The following is a 20,772-nucleotide window of genomic DNA, read 5'->3' as shown; positions in this document are numbered from 1 at the left end:
TCCAGTCACTGTTCTATTTGTTTATACTTTTAAATAGCAAAGGGTAAAGCTTGCTATAAATATAACATCTTTTAGACCAAGCAAGGACCTCCTTCGCTAGCTAGTCATTTGTACATCTTTTGTTTCTAGGCAAAAATGTCATGATTAGAACTTTTCTCTTTATTTATTCCATCCATTTGTATCTGAAAATGTGTTATTCTGAATTCATTGTGCATGTCAGTGGTTCATTAGAGCTGAAGACCACACACTAGAAGCAGAGGGAGACCCCCAGATCAGCATGAGGAGAGCAGGTGAGAGACCCCACTGTCATCTCTCTGTGGAAAAAGAAGCCATATTTTGCCATCTTTCTAGAACCAAAATGCTGTGAAAGCAGGGACTTCTGGAATTCTTTCATGTTTTCAAATCTATAACTGCTATCTTATGTAATCTTAATTTCATTCATATAGCCAGTTCTTTTTCTTTTTTCCTTTTTCCATATCTCTTACTGGATTTTTCCTAGAACACTGGCCTCAATTTTTCCCGTTTTCATCCACCAGATATAAGCACCCTATTTCTTGCCAAGCTGACATATTTCGAAGTAAAAGTATCCTATCTGATATGAGGATTTAGGCCTTAAAATTTTTGTTAATAAGGTTACTTGTCTTGGCATTTGATGAGCGTCTTTTGTCTTGTTGAACTCTGTTGGCCTTGAAGGATTTTTCAGTAGCTTGGCAGTAATTGGAGTAATGAAGACACCGGCCTTTGTTTTCTTATGGCAGAAAAGCTTTTCCCCACCTCTGCTAAGTCCCACTGAAATGAAAACTCCAGTGGCGATCACTCAAAGAAATTAATGTGTGAACTAGTTGATGCTTGTTAGGAATTCTGTGCAAGATTTTCACAATCAGAAGTTCTTTAGCAGTAGCTGCACATTGTTTAGGGTAAATGCTAAACTAGAGTTATTTTTTCTGAAATTGCACTCTAGAAGGAGTAAGATATGGCTTATGCTTAGATGTCACTGGGATGTACATGTAATATTGTATCATATGAGACATCTTTCAGACTGAAGAAAAAATGTTAGAAGACAGAATGAGTATGTGATCAAATATAATATGGGCATATTGAATTACTTTGCATTTAGTCCTAAGTAAAAGGACCCAGAACATTCCAGTAACAACTTGTCAAGAGCTGTTGGCCATATTTAATTCTCATAAATTATGTAGTTGGAATGGACCTTTGGAATAGTTGACTCTGTAAAGAAAAAAAATGGAAAAGCTTAGTATTCAGGTGTCAACACCAAGAATTGACCATCTGTCAGAAGAGAATCCAGCAAAACAAGTACATTTTCCAGGGGAAAATGATGGGACTGATCTGGGGTTCTGGTTAGTTGGTACTGCTGGGAGGTTTGTAACATGTAATGCTTATCACCAGATAAAAATGATTTCCTTCAGCTCCTAAATTTAACTGACTGCTGTAACTGTATCAGCAGAGCACCTAGTCATGCAGCAGCTCTGCTGCTGCTAAGTCACTTCAGTCTTGTCCGACTCTGTGCGACCCCATAGACGGCAGCCCACCAGGCTCCCCCGTCCCTGGGATTCTCCAGGCAAGAACACTGGAGTGGGTTGCCATTTCCTTCTCCAGTGCATGAAAGTGAAGAGCGAAAGTGAAGTCACTCAGTCGTGTCTGACTCTTAGCGACCCCATGGACTGCAGCCTACCAGGCTCCTCCATCCATGGGATTTTCTAGGCAAGAGTGCTGGAGTGGGGTGCCATAGCATTCAGCATCACAATTACTTCAACTAAATCTGAACGTGGGATTTAGTTTTTAGATTTCTAGAATGTGGGAGCTCCCTTCTTTGATGGTTTTGAACTGCATATTAAAAATGGGGTGGGGGGGAGATGAGAAGATAATACTTGGACAATGTTTTTAGGTTATAATAGCGCAGTTAAGAGCGCAGACCTGGGAGGCAGACCGCCTTGGTTTGAATTATGGTACCGAGAGTCAGACACAGCTTAGTGACTGAACACGCACATGTTGAGCTTCCTGTGCCTCAGTTTTCCCATCACTAAAATGGGGCGATAATAGTACTTCATAAGATAATGGGGATAACATGAGTTCATGTTTGTAAATCGTGTTTGGCACGTGGTAAGCATTATTATAGAGTTTGTTAAAACTCTGATTTAGTAGCTGAATTAATCATTGGACTTGATTTACTAAACATTAAATTACTTCCCTCTATATTTTACTTTCATCTTTCTCAAGTCATCTTGCTCAATTTTTTATGTGAGTGTACTTTGTCCAGATTACAGATGTTTTTAGAACCATTGTTAAGGAAAGAGAGTAAGCATATGCTTAGCTTGAGAGTCATGCTTCCCCGGCATGAGGAACCAGTTGTTCAGAGACAAGGAATGTCCAGCAGTCAGCAAATTAGTATTGATTATCCTATTCTTGATCCAGTGATTTCTTTAGGTGATAGTAAAGGATATTAATAATATGGGGATGTGTAGCACAATCACCCATGGGTTTTCCCATAAGCCTTCCCCAGACCTGTCTCAGGTATTTCTTAGGCTCCACAAAGTGGTGGCCGATTGACATGAGTTGATGATGGTTTGCTTCTGTTCTGTTTGTTTTTGAAGCAGGGTCGGGGAGTGTGGGGGAGCCTTCAGAACATATATTTAGCTATGTATGTCAGATAACAGTATAGAGCTTCAAAACCCTAATTTCAAGGTCACTTTCTTTTGGATGAATTTAATTGCATACGTTTGGGACACTCATTGATTAATGAGTTTCTGTTAAGCCAGTTATACCTCTAAATCGCTTTCAGGATGTATAGCTTATTAAAAACTATTTAATGCATGTGCTCTTTTGAATAATGTACTTTACACATCTAATTGTGGTCCATGGTGTTTAATCTGTTTTAGAAACTGGATGGCTTCCACAGGGAGCCAGGCCTCGGATATAGACAAGATTTTGGGATTCTTCAGTGATGGCGCACCCCCCACCAAGAAGCCCAGGTAAACAAGCGAAAGAAGTCTGAGGAGCAGAGCAAACCACCAGTAGTGGGAGCTGATGAAAAATGATAAACTTGCCCTGCATCCCAGTTGGCGTCACTAATTAATACTGGCCTTCAAAAAGAAAAAAGAAAACACTGGCCTTCATATAAAAGTCAGACTGTTTTTATTTTGCATTTAATTTTTATTTTTATCAAGGTCAGAAATGTATGTGATTTTAAGTCAGTTCTTCAAGGGTTGTAGTGCCTCAGCCCTCCTTGGAGCTAATTCACTTTCAACTTTGTCTGTTTCTTCTGATGTTTGCATCCAGATTTTTAGTACTCTTGTGTTTACTGCTGTTTTTTTTTTTTAATTTTTGGTTTTACCTATTTTAAATTATGGAAAATAAGTATTAGGTTTGCTATCATGAATCCTCCCCTCATAGCTCCCAACACACACCCCCCCCCACCACACACACACACAGCCATAAGGATTAGGTTTGCTGTCATGAATCTTCCCCTCATAGCTCCCAACACACACACACACACACACACACACACACACACACCCAAAGCCTCTCCCCACAACACCCCCCCACCAAAGCCTCTCCCCACAACACACACATACACCAAAGCCTCTCCCCACAACACACACATACACCAAAGCCTCTCCCCACAGCACACACATACGCCAAAGCCTCTCCCCACAGCACACACATACGCCAAAGCCTCTCCCCACAACACACACATACGCCAAAGCCTCTCCCCACAACACACACATACGCCAAAGCCTCTCCCCACAACACACACATACGCCAAAGCCTCTCCCCACAACACACACATACGCCAAAGCCTCTCCCCACAACACACACATACGCCAAAGCCTCTCCCCACAACACACACATACGCCAAAGCCTCTCCCCACAACACACACATACGCCAAAGCCTCTCCCCACAACACACACATACGCCAAAGCCTCTCCCCACAACACACACATACGCCAAAGCCTCTCCCCACAACACACACATACGCCAAAGCCTCTCCCCACAACACACACATACGCCAAAGCCTCTCCCCACAACCTCCTCGCATGTTTTGTGTCACAGTTTTCGGTTTGATACTTACGTCGTATGACTGTATAAATAGTGTTCATAGCTGAGCCTAATATGTGATGATTACTTTTCTTGTCCGTTTTTCTCCTCCTGTTTGTTAAGAGTGTCCATTTTTTTTGGCTTGCTTTGTTTTCTTTGAGCCTGTTAATTGAAACTCGGACTGTGACAGAGAGTAGACCTCCTAATCCGCTGGTCCACGCCAGGGACGTGCTGGCTTAACATGGTTCTGTGGACTCTTCCCTCTGGCAGTTGGTTCCCGGCCTGCCGCCTTGCAGCTCTCTGCCATTTCCTTTCCCGTCGCCCTGAGCATTCCTTTCACATCTCTCCTGTGTTGAATCCTCTGTTTCCTGGATTGTCCTTTTTCAGTGTACGCCTTCATTTTGCTGAAAGATGTCTCATCAGCTTCTTTAGTAAGACTTCAGAGGGAAAAAGTTTGGGGAGACATTTGACAATGTCTAACTGTACTCTTCACATTGATTTGATTATCTGGCTGAGAAGAAAACTTGAGGTACAAAATCATTTTCCTTAGAGTTGTGAGATCGTTGTCCATCCTCTGCTAACATCTAAGTGTTCCTGCCAAAATAGCCACTCTGATCTAATTCCCAGTCCTTTGTAACATAAGACCTCTTTTTCTTTTCTCATTAGATGCTCATAAGGATGGTTGTTTTTTTTCTCAGTAGTCTGAAATTTCACAGCACTGTATCTTCATGTGAGTCTGGGTATCAGGTAGCTCTATTAAGCAGACTGCTGGTGATTTCACATTGGAGATGTTTTCCTGTGTTACTTACTTGATAATTTCCTTTGCAGTTCTTTTCTGTTTTCTGTCTTGATAGAACTCTGGGTATTTAGATGCTGGACCTTCTGGATAAGGCTCTAATTTTCTTATAGTTTTCTGTCACTTTTGTTTTCATCAGTCTGCTTTCTCAAAGATTTTCTCAGTTGTATCTCCCACCTTATGAATTTTGATTTCTGTTATAGTTTTAATTTCTAAGAAACCTTTTTGTTTGCCCAGTTTTTTTTTTTCTTTTTTATAGCATCCTGTTCTGTTTCACAGATGCCATTTTTTAAAAAAACCTTTGTGAGAATGTCCGTTTCCTTTTCAGTTTTTCTTCTCTTTCCTGTGTTTTCCCTTGTTTTCCCCAAGTTCCTCTCTATCTGCTGGCTTGTTTGGATGTAACTCACACGCTGGGAGTTTGTTCAGGGTAAGGCGACCCTTATTTTTCTGCTCCTGTTTAAGAGAAAACACTAAAAAGCCAATTGGAGACTCTGTGGTGAGGGGCTTGGTCACTGGCAGGCCTCTGTGGGTCTTTTCTCTCATGTGGGTCATTTTTCCCCAAAGGGGACTCCTCCTGTCTCCTGACCCAGTGGGGTTGGGGTACAGGTCTGAGGTTGACTGCCCACGCCTGGGAGTCTTCTTTTAGGAGGGGAGGGCAAGGGAAAGTCTCATATTTCTTATACAGAATTTACACAGGCACCTCGTCAAGCTGGGCTGTATGTTCTCAGATACAGAAGCCTCTGGTCAAACCTCCCTAGAAGATAGGCGTCCCTTCCTAGTGTTCTGACCGCATCTGACACAGCCTTGCAGTGCAGTGGCCCTCTGCCTTCTGATGCTCTACCTGAGCACCCCAGGCTTCTAATCCCCAAGCTTCTACCCAGGGCTCGGCTCTTGGCAGCTCCTAAGCTCTGTGGACCTAGTTTGTCTACTTTTCCTGTTTCCGTTATCTTCTCCTATTTGACTTTTTATGAATGTATGCCTTCTTTAAAAATTACTGTTATTTAGTGTTTTAGGAAGAGCTGAAAATGAAACAACTGTTACATTTTCCCTTTGTAACCGGAAATCTTAAATATGGAAAAATCATACCTCAAATCTGTAATGTCTGAGGTAAAGAATTCAAATAGTACAGCACATTCAAGTTCCAAGCAAAAGTCCTGTTCTTCCCAATCCCCAGAGTTAACTACTCTGTACAGTTCTTGTAAATCCTTCTAGAAATTTTCTTAAGTATATGTTTGTGTCTGCTTCACTTCCTTGATCCCCTTGAACCGAAGCGCACTTTTCATTGTTTGCTTCTAGCCTCCATTATCTGTCTTCCCCAACAGACAAAGCTTTTGCAGTCAAGGACTGCACTGTGTGTGGTGCTGGATGAGTTTTTCATCAAGTTGGGAGTAGGGAAGGCAGTTCTAGAGGTAGAAAACCAGGTTTCAAAACCAGGTTTCTCAAGGCTAAAAGCCCTGCTCCTTTCTTGCGTTAATGCCAGCATACAGATCCTCTTTCTGTTCATTTCATTATTTGGACAAAAGGCTGAGAAGGGCAGTTTCCTAAGAAAACACATGCCTTCAGCAAAAACTAAAGTGCATAAATGTATTTCAAACAGGTTTTATTAATAATACAGTTTCAGGATGAAGGCGTGGAGAAACAAAACACAAAAACTCGCACCCTTGCTGTCTCACACAGAAGTCAGGATTGAACGCAGTGCTTATCACGGGAAGAAAGGAATGTTTTCCACCTCGCGTCACGTCCGTTGAATAGTTATTTCTTTATTTAGGTCTGTAAGGCTCTTGTGTTTTCAGAATTCTGTTGGCTACTATTTCATTTTTTGCCTGAGGATGTCTAGAACAAAACCAAAGGCAAATTTGTTCCCATATTTGACTATCTCGTGCTTCACTTTAGTCATGCCCATTTTCATCTTAATGTTTTCAAATTTGGGGCTTAGGTTTGTATTGGCTTTTCTTTTGTCTCCTGTTTTACATTTCTCAACGGTAGGAATTTCATGTTGGAGAGAGTTCTTTTCTCTCTGGAGTCCAAATCAAACATGTCTTTTTGAAATGTATGTTGATTTAAAATATAGTTTAGTTATCAGAACTCAGCTGAGCTGTGATAATCAGACCTTTTCCTAATGTTAGTGGGTTTTCTTAGATTGTGAGGATTACGAAAGAGAAGATTGGTCTCATCAGGCTCTCTAGGATTCCCACAGTAGGATTTTTACTCTGGTTTTCAGCAAACGCTGGCATGGTACTCTGGTCTTTTTGCTCACTCTGCTTTGTAAAGGCGTTAGACCCGTGCTTGTCACCTTTGCGGCTGCAAGAGTGGAGCTGAAACGGTGGCTTAAGATAGCCTTGCTCTGCGCCTCGTGTCTGCTGGGTGTTCCCAGGCGTCTCATTTGTTTGACCCTTTCAGGAAGCTGCTCCCAAGCCTGAAAACTAAGAAGCCTCGGGAGCTCGTGCTGGTGATTGGAACAGGCATCAGTGCTGCGGTTGCACCCCAGGTCCCAGCCCTGAAATCCTGGAAGGGGCTGATTCAGGCCTTACTGGATGCGGCCATAGAGTTTGATCTTCTAGAAGATGAGGAGAGCAAAAAATTTCAGAAGTGTCTCCATGAAGACAAGAACCTCGTCCATGTTGCCCATGACCTCATCCAGAAACTATCTCCCGTGAGTACTCTGTATGCCTTGGTATTTGATCTTCCCTAAAACAGGACACGCATGCTAAATGCAATAAGGATGTTCATTTCTGGTTTGTAGATTTGTATAACATTTAGCTCGTCTCCAAAATGTCTGTCCACGGACCTGATTAGGGTAGTTACCTTGACCCCATTTCAGTGTGGGGATGGGAGTGGCAATGATGATAATGTTGTTGTTGAACCTTTTATATATACAAAGTGAGGCCAGTGTCCCATTATTGCTGTTTTAAATTTACTTTTTCTATAGTAGTAGTATACTCACTACTATAAAAGCTGTGTTCCCTGGCATCCGTGTCTTTTAGAGAACCTCAGAAAGATTAAAGTTAGTTCTTATTTTGTGGATGAAGCCGTGCCAGTTTTTAATGTTTCTTTTAAAGGCAGTCATTCATTCATTTATATATATATATATAGAGAGAGAGAGTCATGTTTTGTCAAATTGAGCTGGAAATCAGTTCCTGAATGATATAAGGGCCTTCTTGTCTTGCTTTGTTTTAAAAATGTTTAAGAATCAGGATTCAGTTAAGATATATTTGGATATAATAGAGTAGCCAAAGCATGTTTTAAAGCTTAGTAGATTAAGTGCACCTTGGAAAAAAATAGAACTCTTAACTCCTTTAAAAGTCAGTCATCACCATTGCTTTTTACTCCTACGCCCTAGGGCCTGTAGAAAAGAAGTGTTATCAGGTGTTAGCCTGAAAGGCGTTTAAAAGTAATTCCTTCCTAGTTCCTGACTCATTCAGAAACTTAGGGCCTGTTACTTCCTCTTTTCATTTCATTGTCCTTAATTGGGATAAAATGTTACTAACCTAGAACAGTATAAAAAATTAATAGACTTTTAAGAGTTCCTGATACCTCTACCTCATACCATATACAAAAATTAACTCAGTGGATTAAAGACCTAAATGTTAAGAGCTAAAACTTTTAGAAGAAAGCATAGTTTTAAAGCTTCATGACCTTGGATCTGGCAGTAGTTTTTTAATTGTGACACCAAAAGCCTAAGAAACAAAAGAAAAATTAGGTTAAACTGCACTTTGTCAAAGTTATGAAAGCTATTAGGCTCACCAAACATTATCCGGAAAGTGAGAAGACAGCCCCCAGAATGGGAGACGATGTAAACAATTCATGTGTCTGGTGACAGTGTGGTATCAGAATATATAGAGAACTTAACAATGCAAATAATCCAGTTTTTTAAAAAAATTGTTTTAAATACAGTTTATTTACAGTGTTCTATACAGTTTCTGGTGTATAACAAAATGATTCAGTTGTACATATATTCTTTTTCATATTCTTTTCTGTTATAGTTTATTTTAAGAATATTGAATATAGCTCCGTCTACTATGCAGTAGGGCCTTGTTTATCTGTCTTATGTGTAGTAACTTGGACCTGGTAATGCCAAACTCCCAGAACAGTAAGTTTGTTTTCTATGTCTGTGAGTCTGTTTCTGTTCTATAAATAAATTCATTTGTATAATTTTTTAGATTGCATCTGTGTTATCATATATTTGTCTTTCTCCTATATGATATTTGTCTTTATCGTATGATATTTGTCTAAGTAAGTCTGACTGACTTAGTATGATAATTTCTACATGCATGTCGCTGCAAATGACATTATTTCATTCTTTTTCATGGCTGGGTAGTGTTCTATTGTGTGTATGTACTGTATCTGCTTTACCCATTCATCTGTCAGTGGATGTTTAGGTGGCTTCCATGTCTTGGCTGTTGTAAATTGTGCCACTGTGAATGTAGATGTGTGTGTAATTTTTTGAATTAGAGTTTTCTCCAGATATATACCAGGGAGTAGGATTGCTGGATCACATGGTAACTCTATTTAAGGAACCTCCATACTGTTTTCCATAGTGGCTGTACCAATTTAAATTTCTACCAATAGTGTAGGAAGGCTCTCTTTTCTCCACACCCTCTCTGGCATTTAAAATCAGTTTTTAAATGGCAGAGGATTTGAATAGACATTTCTTCAAGGAAGATATACAAATAGCCAATAAGTACATGAAAAGATGCTTGACATCATTAGTCATTGGAAAAACACAGATCAAAAACCATGTCAGGGGCTTCCGTGATATGGTCTAGTGGTTAAGAATCCACCTTCCAATGCAGGAGACGTGGGTTCAATCCCTGGTCAGGGTACTAAGATCCCACGTGCCTTGGGGCGGCTAAGCCCTTGCACCCCAACTAGAGAAGCCCCCGTGCGCCTCAGTGGAGACCCAGTGCAGCCAAAAAAATACCGTGTCGGATACCTCTTCATGCCTGGGATAGCTGGAATCAGAGTCAGATAGTAAGTGTTGGCAAGGCTGTGGAGAAACTGGAACCCTCATTGCTGGGATTGTGAAACTGTACAGACAACGTGGGAAACTGGCCATTTCTCAAATAAATACAGAGTTGTCCTGTGAGCCAGTGGTTGCATTTGCATACACACACATATCTACACACCAAGAGAGATGAAAGCATCTGCCCATACAAAAAACTTATAAACAAATGTTTATAGCATTGTTCATTATGGACAAAAGGTGACATTCACGCAGTGGAATATTACTTGCTGGTAAAAAGGAATCAAATTACCGATACATGGTGCAGTTTGAATGAACCTTTAAAATATTATGCTGAGTGGAAGGCAGTCACAGAAGACCACGTATTAGAAGATTCCAGTCATATCAAGTGTCCAGACTAGGGAAATCTGTAGGAGCAGAAAGCAGCTTAGTAGTGGTTTAGGACTGGTGGTTTAGCAGTAGCAGGGGTTGGTGGGCAGGAGGCGAGAGTTCCAGGGTACAGGCTTTCTTCTTGACATGGTGAAGATTTTCTAAAACTGACTGTGGTCGGGAGTTTCCTGGTGGCCTGGTGATTAGGATTTCGGGCTTTCACTGCTGCAGCTGGGTTCAGTCCCTGATTGGGGAACTGAGAATCCCACAAGCCCCATGATATGTGGCCAAAAAAAATAAAACAAGACTGTGTTGACAGCTGCATGTGTCTGTGGACCTGCAGATGCACTCAGCTGTGCACCTCAGATAAGTGAGTTGTATGTTATGTGCACTGTATCTCCATAGAGACAGCAAAAGGATGAGAAAATTATGATTTGAACACTAGTCAATGAAAGTGAGAGTGACTGTGTTAATACCTGACAAGTGCACTTGAGAGAGAAGAAAGCATACATAATTTTTTAATGCTCAAAAAAGTACGAACTTGTATAAAACAGTAATGAAAAATTATATCGCCCCAAAATATAAGGGAAAAGTATTAAAGAAGTATGTCAGCCAGTCAGTAAAAATGTTGTCAGTGAGAACCTACTGTGTAGCTGAGAGAACCCTACTCAGTGCTCTGTGGTGACCTAAGTGAAGTGAAGGGTTAGTCGCTCAGTCGTGCCCAACTCTTTGCGACCCCACAGACTGTGGCCTGCCAGGCTCCTCTGTCCGTGGGATTCCCCAGGCAAGAGTACTGGAGTGGGTTGCCATTTCCTTCTCCAGAGGATTGTCCCAACCCAGAGATGGAACCTGGGTCTCTTGCATCGCAGGCAGATTCTTGACTGTCTGGGCCACCTGGAAAGCCCTAAATGGGAAGGAAATCCCCCCAAAAGAGGGGATATGTGTGTACATTTAACTGATTGGCTTTACTATACAGTGGAAACTAACACAACATTGTAAAGCAACTGTGCTCCCAATAAAAATTAAATAGGTAACAATAAAAGTGTTGTCTTTCTAGGGGGAAAAGAAAGAGCTCATGAGGACAAAGAATGCTGTATTACGTATTAGTCCAGGAAGACTCGGAGGCATGGACTTGTCTGCCATGCCACTTGTCTGTTGGAATGGTCTCCGGAGAGTAGAAAGCATGACCTTGTTAGTTGGGTTGGTTACCATTGAAAGTAATGAGAGAACTTAAAGTCAGTGTCAGTATATACTAACCAAGCAACAGACTGGACTCACTGATTATCTCTGGATGGAGATTTATTACTCACCTCAAAGTGTAATTGTCAGTTCCAGCAGAACAGCAATTATCAAACTTTTGGGTCTCAAGACCCTGTTATACTCCTAAAAGTTACTGAGAATCTCAAACAGCTTTTGTTTCTCTGGGTTATATCTCTTTTATATTATATATAAATTATAATATATATGTCTCTATTCACTATTAGAAATTAAAACTGAGAAATTGAAAAAATACTAAATTCTCTTAAAAATAATAATAAACCTGTTATATGCTAACATAAATAACATGTTTATGAAACACAACTATATTTTTCAAAACAAAAATAAATTAGTGAAAAAGAATAATAAATTAGTGAGAAGAGTGGTATTGTTTCACATTTTGCAAATCTCTTCAGTGTTTGGCCTAATAGAAAACAGACCCTCACATCTGCTTAATGGAGTCAGTTCCGTGTGTTTGTGGGGTTTTGGTGTAACTGTGCGAAAAAAGTGAGGTCTCACAGGTACACACTTGGAAAAGAGGAAAGTATTTTAATACTTTTTTTGGATAACTGTAGATATTCATTGTTGATACTACACCAAAATTTTGTAAGTGATGGCTTCCTGGAGATTAATAGCCATAAGGAATCTGAAAGTCAGATTATAGCCATGTCAGTGGCGATATAGAATCTGAACTTCCCTTACTCTGATGTGTTAAGCTCCATGATCCATCTTGCATTTAGAAGAATCTTCTTATTCTAGAATTTGACCCATTTCATTATAACATACAAAAAAAAAAAATGCATCCTTTAAAATCACTGCCAGTCCTATCACAAAGGTATTTGGAAGCTGTCATGCTCATGGTGGCAGGTAAACATTTTCTAGAAACCTGATTCTTGCTGGAAAGCTCAGCTTTTATCTTTGGCAGCAATGGCAGCAATCATTGGGTTGTTTCTCCTTGAAATGACAGGCTCACTTCATTTATTTTTGCAAAAATGGCCAGAATACTCAAATCTGAATTATCATGGTTTGTCTGCCAGTCATTCTTTTAAGTAAAAATGAGATTTGATGACAAAATCTAGTTCACCTAGTTCAGCTTAAAACTCAAAATAGTCACCGATGTTTTGCCTCAAGACCCACATCAGACTTCAGTCTGCAGAAGTGCTTCTTGTGTACTTCCTGTTCTTTACACAGAGTATTAGGAGGACGTGTACTCAAGGGTCCGCGTTTAATACAACTGATAATGTTCACTGCTTTATTAAGGATGTTCTCGAGTGAAACTGGCATTCTTCTCTACCGTAGTCTTTGGTGGTGAAGGACACTGTGATGACTGGCAAGCTGGGTTCCCTGAGTCCCGAGTCATACCAAGACACCAGCAGGTCTTCCTTTCATTGCTTTTGTGAAAGTGAAAGTCACTCAGTCGTGTCTGACTCTTTGTGACCCCATGGACTATACAGTCCATGGAATTCTCCAGGCCAGAATACTGGAGTGGCTATTTCCCTTATCCAGGGGATCTTCCCAGCCCAGGAATCGAACCCAGATCTCCTGCATTCCGGGTGGATTCTTTACCAGCTGAGCCACAGGGGAGGCCCGCGGCTTTTGTACCATCAGTGCACATATCAACATGCTTCTAAACCACAAGCATTGCTTTCATATTGTTATGAAAATAATTTTGACTTTGCAGACCTCTTAAGGAATCTTAGGGATCCACAGTATCCATGGGCTGCATCTTGAAAACCAATCCAATAGGAGATATGTAAGAAACACACACACACTCATTTGGGGAAATATGAACACTGAATACTTGCTACTAAGGAATTGGTATTATTGCATTTTTTAAGTTGTGATAGTGGTATTGCAGATGTTTTTATATGTCAGCAGGAGTCTTTATCTTTTAGGAAACTGTTGAAGTATCTGGATGATATGATGCTCGGAAAAATTTCAGTGAAGGGGGCTAGGGTTATGGTGAGGGGAGTTTAGGTTGAGCAGGATTGGCCATTGGTGATGATTGTTGAAATCAGATGATGGTTACGGGGGAGGTGTATTATACATTCTTTTTTTTTTTTTAACTTTTGTGTGTCTTTGAAAATGTCCTTTTTTGGATTTTGGAGTTTTGTTTGTTTGTTTTTTTTAAGAATCTTAACAAACAATAGTAATATGACACGGCAAAAAGGCCCATCCACTGAGCCAGTTTCTTACAGTAGGGAAATGACATTGCAAAGACCTTGGATTTCAGGAGCAGAAAGACTGTCATTTAAAGGCACCGGGACCCTGGGCACATCGTTTAACATCTCAGAATCTATTTTTGCTCCTGTAAAACTGGAACGATGTTACTTATCCCACTTGAAAAATAAGTAAGAACATTTTCTGTATGTGAAGTGTCTGGTACATAGTATGCTGCTGCTGCTGCTGCTGCTAAGTCGCTTCAGTCGTGTCCGACTCTGTGCGACCCCTGAGACGGCAGCCCACCAGGCTCCCCCGTCCCTGGGATTCTCCAGACAAGAACACTGGAGTGGGTTGCCATTTCCTTCTCCAGTGCATGAAAGTGAAAAGTGAAAGTGAAGTTGCTCAGTTGTGTCCGACTCGGAGCAACCCCAGAGACTGCAGCTACCAGGCTCTTCCGTCCATGGGATTTTCCAGGCAAGAGTACTGGAGTGGGGTGCCATTGCCTTCTCCGGGTATGTAGTATAAGGCACAGTAAATGTTAATAACCTTTTTGTGTTGTTTTTTATTATGTCTGGGATTGGAAGGATGAGAGTTACAGGGTGGGAGGAAATGAAGCAACCTTGGACGCGGTCCACTGTTTCAAATGAGTGAGAAAATGTCCATAAATGTGTGTGGGAGTTCAGCATCTCCTTTTGACCACGGAACCTCCTTATTTGTTTTCATTCCTTTGTCTTTACTTAGAGAGGCCACTGTTGGGAAATTGAGTTCTGGGGTCACCTGTTTGAAGAGAGAAGCAATTCACTCCAAGTCTGAGGGAATTGATGCTGCTCCAGTAGCTGGTTTCCTTCCTCTTTGTGTTGAGATGCAAAATATAATAACCAAAAGAAGTAGGACCCAAAGATAGTCAGCTAAAATACGTGACTCATGAATTTTCTTTCCAGGCTTTAACGTTTTGTATTTCTTTTCTGAGAAGCAAAGAAGTATACCCACACCCATGCTTACCTGATTGTATACCCAGGTGTTTCTGTCTGTGTGTATAATGATTAAATTGGTGCTGGATTACCTTGTTTAACTGTGTGTGTTTGTGTACGCATCAGAGTACAAAATGAAGGCATAAGAGACAGCAAGGCAGTTCTTAAAGTCACTGTATTGTTTAATTTTAAACATAATTTGGTTTTCTGAATGGGTACTGTTTACACACATTGCAGAAATCAAAATGACGAAAAAGATTTAACAGCTGTTACGGCATCTCACTCGCATCCACAGCTTTGTCCACCTCCTTTCCCCAGACTTGCCTTCTATGGGTCACCACTGTCTTGAGTATCGTTCCAGTGTCTCTTTCTGTGAAAACAAGCGAATAGGATTCTATTTATTCTTCCCTCACTGCTTCCACCCGCATGTCAGCAGGTAGCACTCTAGACATACTGATCTGCACTTGTTCTACCTAATAGTATATCCTGGTCTTTCCATACCAGTTTCCTGTATGTGGCTACTTGGCTTGTTTCCAGTCTATTACTGTCACAGATAACAGAGCAGTGACAATGTTCATAAGTCATTTTATTTGTTTGTAATTACATCTGTGGGATATATTCCCAGAAATGAGATTGCAAGATTGTAGGATAAATGGATTGTAATTTTGATAGACATTAAAGGGGCATTGTATTTTTGATAACAAATTGAGAAAAGTGCATGACATTCATTAGTAGTTGCCTTGGGACCTCCCTGGTGGTTCAGGCGGTAAAGAATCTGCCTGCAATGCAAGAGATCCACATTCAACCCCCGGGAGAAGGGAATGGCTACACGCTCCAGTATTCTTGCCTGGAGAATTCCATGGACAGAGGAGCCTGTCAGGCTACAGACTATGGGGTCGCAGAGTCAGACATGACTGAGCGACTCATGCTTTCACTTTCCCTTATACGTAGTAAAATTCAGCAACTAGAGTTTATTTCTGATCAGGTCACTAATTCGGATTAAGTATTAGAGTCCCCAGTTGGTTGTTCATGGGCTGCTAATATGTGATATAATAATTTATGCCATGATATAAGCAAATGAGCAAAAGTTAAAAAACGTGACACGTAAAGAGTATGAGCAAAAGTTGACAAATGTGATGCACGTCCTTAGCCACATAAATTGTGGGCTCTGCCATCCAGTTAGCCCTGGAAAGGAGGCTGAGCCGCAGACAACAGGGCCAGGGTAGCTGCAGCACAGAACAGCGACCAGCAGGACCGGATGACTCCTGGCTGGGTCAGCACCTGCAGAGGCAGGCTGCACTTCTGTGCTCTCACGTTTCTCCTGCGAAGGTAATTTACCCTTTATTTGGCAGATATAATGAAAAAATCGGTTATTTTTATAAAACACTTTGAAAAACAGGAGGTACATTTGGCAAATTGAAGTATGTTTTATGAATCTGTTTACCTGGTTCCATGGAACCAGATCTTTATTGGAGCACAGTGCTATTAGGGTGGTATACAGGTGAAACCTGTATAGGAAGGTAAGAGGGCTGCTTTGAGGATTAATAGAAAGATTATTGCTGTCTTCTATCTAGCAGCTAGCTGCAGTTACTTGGAGTTTGAACAGGGATTAATGGGACCTTTAAGAAGTGATTCTCTGCTTAGATATTGTCTAAGGGATGGTGTGGCAGGAATAAGATACGGATCGGATATTTATTATAGCACATTACATAGCTACTTCCCTGTTTCAGATTCCTTTGGTCCCAGGGATTGCTTGGTCTTTTAAATTAGAAAGCCAACTTCTCACTTGAGATTGATATTCTGTTTCCTCACTAGCCCTCAGAGATTTTACATGTATTCAAAACAAAGCTGGGAAAGCAGTTATTTAAATGAACATATGTTAAGAAATAGGGAGTCTGTTGAGAACTGATTAGTGTTTGGTATTTTTACCAGTTGCAAAATGCAGGTTTTTGGAAACCTTTTATCATATAATAAATATTCTTCCTGGAAGACTTGTAAACAAGTTGCTGGATTATACTAGGGAAAAACAGGCACGGAGAAGCTAAACCACTTGTTCTTTATCTATCAGCATCTGTAAAAAGCACCTGGGATTAGAAAAAGACATGTTAGACCACCTTGAGAGCTATCTGGTGGTTATTCCCCGAAAAAGGAAGTTTACAGAAAGTGTTGTCTTCTGACCTGAGGCCTGTTTAAAGGGTGGTTGGTGCTTTGTTTTCTACCTCAGCTTTTCCTGTTAATAGTCAACCTCTCCTAGCCGTGCCCACCATCTTCATTCATAAATATGCCTATTTACAGAGTGTATGCTGCTTTGCATATGATGTAATAGTCTGGGTCACTTGATACGGACTGAGTGTTGTGTTGGCACTTGGCACCTACCTGGTCCACCCGTAAGGGAGACAAGTATTTTACCTGTGAGTGCAAAACAAATGACCTACCAAAATGCCGAGAACTAACTTTTCCCTTTTATGTCCCTCCCCAGCGTACTAGTAATGTCCGATCCACATTTTTCAAGGACTGTTTATACGAAGTATTTGATGACTTGGAGTCAAAGATGGAAGATTCTGGAAAGCAGCTACTTCAGTCAGTTCTCCACCTGATGGAAAACGGAGCCCTGGTATTAACTACAAACTTTGACAATCTCCTGGAACTGTATGCGGCAGATCAGGGCAAACAGCTGGAATCCCTTGACCTTACTGATGAGAAGAAGGTAAACAGGAAAGGGTTAGCTTGTCTCTTCTTCCGGCCAGCAGATTGAATCCTCATCAGAAATAACTGTTTTCTAGTTGGGATGTTGTATAGCACTCTATTCATGGAAAGGTAGAGAGGGAGACTCTTATCCCTGGTTGGATTGTTGCTTTTTCAGATTAAATCAGTGTACAGTAAAAAGCATAGATCTTAAAAGTGTTCAGTTCTGTGAGTTTGGACAGTTTCACCCAATTTTAAAGCAGGATGATAGGAAGCCAGTTGAACTGTAAGATCTAAATTGTTAACATTTGATAATATCAGGTGGGTGTGATATTAATTTAGTTTCTCTGTTAGGACAGATTCTTCATAGCATCTGTTAGAAACGTACAAAAACTACTTTCTGATGTCTGACAATCAAGTTTCAGGCCAAGTGACAGCTGGATGAGGTTAATATTTAAAGGACACCTCAGCAGACATTAAATGTAGCCCATACTATACCTAAGTCATCTCTCATAGTAATGAAATTATAGATGTCCACCTCTGTCATCTAATGAGAGAAGGCTTGTATTACAATGGTCGCTAGGGCTTGCGATTGGAAATCTAGCGCCAATAGGAGAGTCTATAGATGACACCATTAAATTGATTGATGAAATACACTAAAGCCATGAAAGGGAAAATGTTTTCATTGACATAAAAAGATGTCAGAGATTTAATGATTGAAGGGGAGAGAGAAAAAAAAAGGATTATAAATCTTCACTGGGTCTCATTTGTCCTGCCCTGCAGTTTTTGTAATTTTACTTGTATACTTTGTTTTCCCGGGAACCTGCCTTTGTGTCCCACTTAGAGCCCATCTAAGTAGAGTTGGGACAAACCAATGATTTCCCCCACTGGCACTCATTGTCATAGCACTGCCCTGGCCAGAGCAGTGGCTGTGATACCAGTCTTGTGGCTTTGCTGGCCTTGAAGTCAGGTTGTAAAAGGAAATCCAATTCAGAGAAATGGTGCTGTGAAGACTGGTTTTGTCTGGCTGGAGTGTTTTCCTCCTGCTGCCCCCATGCTTTGCACGTCCTGCTCCTTCTTCACCTGTAAGACTCCACTTGTGAATCACTTCCTCCGAGAGGTCTTCTCTGACCACCCTAATTTAAAAGGGACCCACCCTTATTTTTGGATTCAGTTTTTCACTGGAGTACGTGTCGTAACTTTCCATTTTCATCTTGGGTTGTTGTCTGCCCTAGAGGAAAGCACCTCTATTTGGACAGGGACCATGTCAGCCCTTCTTACTCTGATGCCTAAGAAAGTACTTGGCACATACTAGTAGGTGGTCAGTAAATATTTTGTGAATGAATAAACGATTGAATTAAATTTAAAAACAAATGGCAGTAAACAACTTCCATCCTGTTTCTGATGTAAAATCTGAAGGTCATGACCAGCATCAGACGCATAAGGGTCTTTCTTAAGTTAAGGATTTCCTGGACTTCCCTGGTGGTCCAGTGGTTAAGAAACCATGCTTTCATCACAGAGAGCGCAGATTCAATCCCTGGTAAGGGGACTAAGATCCCACATGCTGCGAGGTGCAGCCAAAAAATAAAGTTAAGGATATCTAGCAGACTTGAAATTTTCCTTTTCATTTTCATCCCGGAGTCTCAAGATTTGCTTTTGTAGTTAGTCCACATTAGGGGCAGTATTGAAGTTAAAGGGTTAAAGCCACTGACTGGTAGTCAGAATAGAGCCAGGTAATACTTATGATTCTAAATCTCTGTGCCTCTTTTTTCCCTAATCATACCTTATTTCTCTAGAATGTTATAAAAACAAATTTATACTGTCTCAAGTCCTTGGGAAAATGGAAACCATGGGACCCGGTTGGTCCTTACCATTGGCATCTAAGTGGTCATTCTTCCTTGGTGGCCTCTTAGGTAGCTCACAGGTGACTGAAGTGATTCTTCTACTGCTTATCAATTGCTGCACAAGAAATCACCCTGAAAACTTGGTGGTTTAAAACAACACTTTATTTGCGCATGATAATGTGAAGTTGCCACCTGAGCTGGGCTAATGGGCTCCACTGGGCCATTCCGCTGGTTTTGCCGGCTACCCACATGACTGTGGTCCTCTGGTGGCCACACTGGGTGGTGTGAGATAACCTTGCTTGTGTGTCTGTTGGTGCGGGCTGTTGGCTGGGCCGTCAGACTTCTTCACATGGTAGCTGGGTTCCAAAAGCAGCAAAAGAGAAAGAAGGCACGTTGTGCCAACGTTTTCCAAGTTTCTTCTCCTGTTTGCTTATGCCCCGTTTTCTAAAGCCAGCCATATGGCCAAGCCTGGAGTAAATGTGAAAGGGGACTAGATCAGGGAGTCACTACAAGGCTTGACGTCTTGGGGATCCATACTGAAAGGGCCACCCGTGGCTGTCATGTGTATCACCAGTGGAAAGAGCCCATGTGGTTTTTGCAGACGATGACATATTCTGATTTTTGATTGTTTCTTTGCAAGAGAAATTACCAGACTTGCCATCATTCCTAACAGTCATGCCTGCAGTACAAAGGCCACATTGAGTGGCCACATTCTTGCCCTGTGATATGAAGCTGGAGAGTTGTTTCAGAAGCCTGGTCCTCAAAAGACTGTCTTGCCCACTGGGACCTTGAAGCAGGTGCTCAGCCCTGCCCACCTGGTTAAGCTGTGCTTATGTTGTGCAGGTCCTTGAGTGGGCTCAGGAGAAGCGGAAGCTGAGTGTCTTACACATCCATGGGGTCTACACCAACCCGAGTGGCATTGTCCTTCACCCAGCTGGTTATCAGAATGTGCTCAGGAATACTGAAGTTATGGTAAGTGGTGCTGACCTAGCTGCTCTTGGGAAAGCCTTCCTGGGAACCTTCTGAACACACCACTGAGCTTCCAGGGCTAACAGTTTCTTTTCATCAGTTAAAATTGGAAGGCCAAGCATTCTTTTCTGTGCTTCTTAGCTTGTGAACGTGTGTGCCATCTTGGGAAATGTCAGACATCTCTTCAGGTGTCAGGCCCTGTGGTTTTACTTTGTTCTTGATTGACAGCCGGCAGTTGGCACTGTTACTGGCATCATCTTCACATACAAAGAATGTATATTTGTATTCATTATTTGGTATACGTGGTATACCCAGCTGACACAGTGGTAAAGAATCTGCCTGCCAGTGCAAGGAACACAGGAGACACGGGTTCAATCCCTGGGTCGGGAAAATCCCCTGGAGAAGGAAATGGCAACCCACTCCAGTATTCTTGCCTGGGAAATCCCATGGACAGAGGAGCCTGGCTGGGTTCACAAAGAGTCGGGCACAACTGAGCACTCACAGACACACATACATGGAATTAGTAACCCTCTCTATGCCAAGACTAATTTGTGCAGTCTTTCACTGACCAATTACTACTAGAGCATACATTCTGAAGAGTTTTTATATAAACGGTGGCTTTGTATTGAATCATCATACATATTCACTTATTGATCACTGGAAAAAAATTTTTTTTAATTTGCATAGGGTAATAAAAT

General features: G+C 41.3%; 1 protein-coding gene across 3 annotated transcripts in view; it reads left to right on the top strand.

Annotated features, from left to right (window-relative positions):
- Nucleotides 1-20,772, top strand: part of FAM118B (family with sequence similarity 118 member B) — a 49,291-nt gene that overhangs the window by 21,418 nt on the left and 7,101 nt on the right. For all 3 annotated transcript variants that reach the window (XM_055581223.1, XM_055581222.1, XM_055581221.1), the window contains 4 exons: nt 2,898-2,990; nt 7,254-7,506; nt 17,056-17,283; nt 19,949-20,077. In XM_055581223.1, the coding sequence (XP_055437198.1) occupies nt 2,905-2,990; nt 7,254-7,506; nt 17,056-17,283; nt 19,949-20,077 (696 nt within the window). In that variant the 5' untranslated portion in view covers nt 2,898-2,904. The remainder of the gene's footprint in view (nt 1-2,897; nt 2,991-7,253; nt 7,507-17,055; nt 17,284-19,948; nt 20,078-20,772) is intronic.

The sequence above is a fragment of the Bubalus kerabau genome, chromosome 5 (genome assembly GCF_029407905.1).
Source record: "Bubalus kerabau isolate K-KA32 ecotype Philippines breed swamp buffalo chromosome 5, PCC_UOA_SB_1v2, whole genome shotgun sequence".
In the NCBI taxonomy this organism is placed as follows: Eukaryota; Metazoa; Chordata; class Mammalia; order Artiodactyla; family Bovidae; genus Bubalus; species Bubalus kerabau.
The sequence above is the reverse complement of the archived record's forward strand: the minus strand, read 5'-3'. Positions and strand labels throughout refer to the sequence as shown.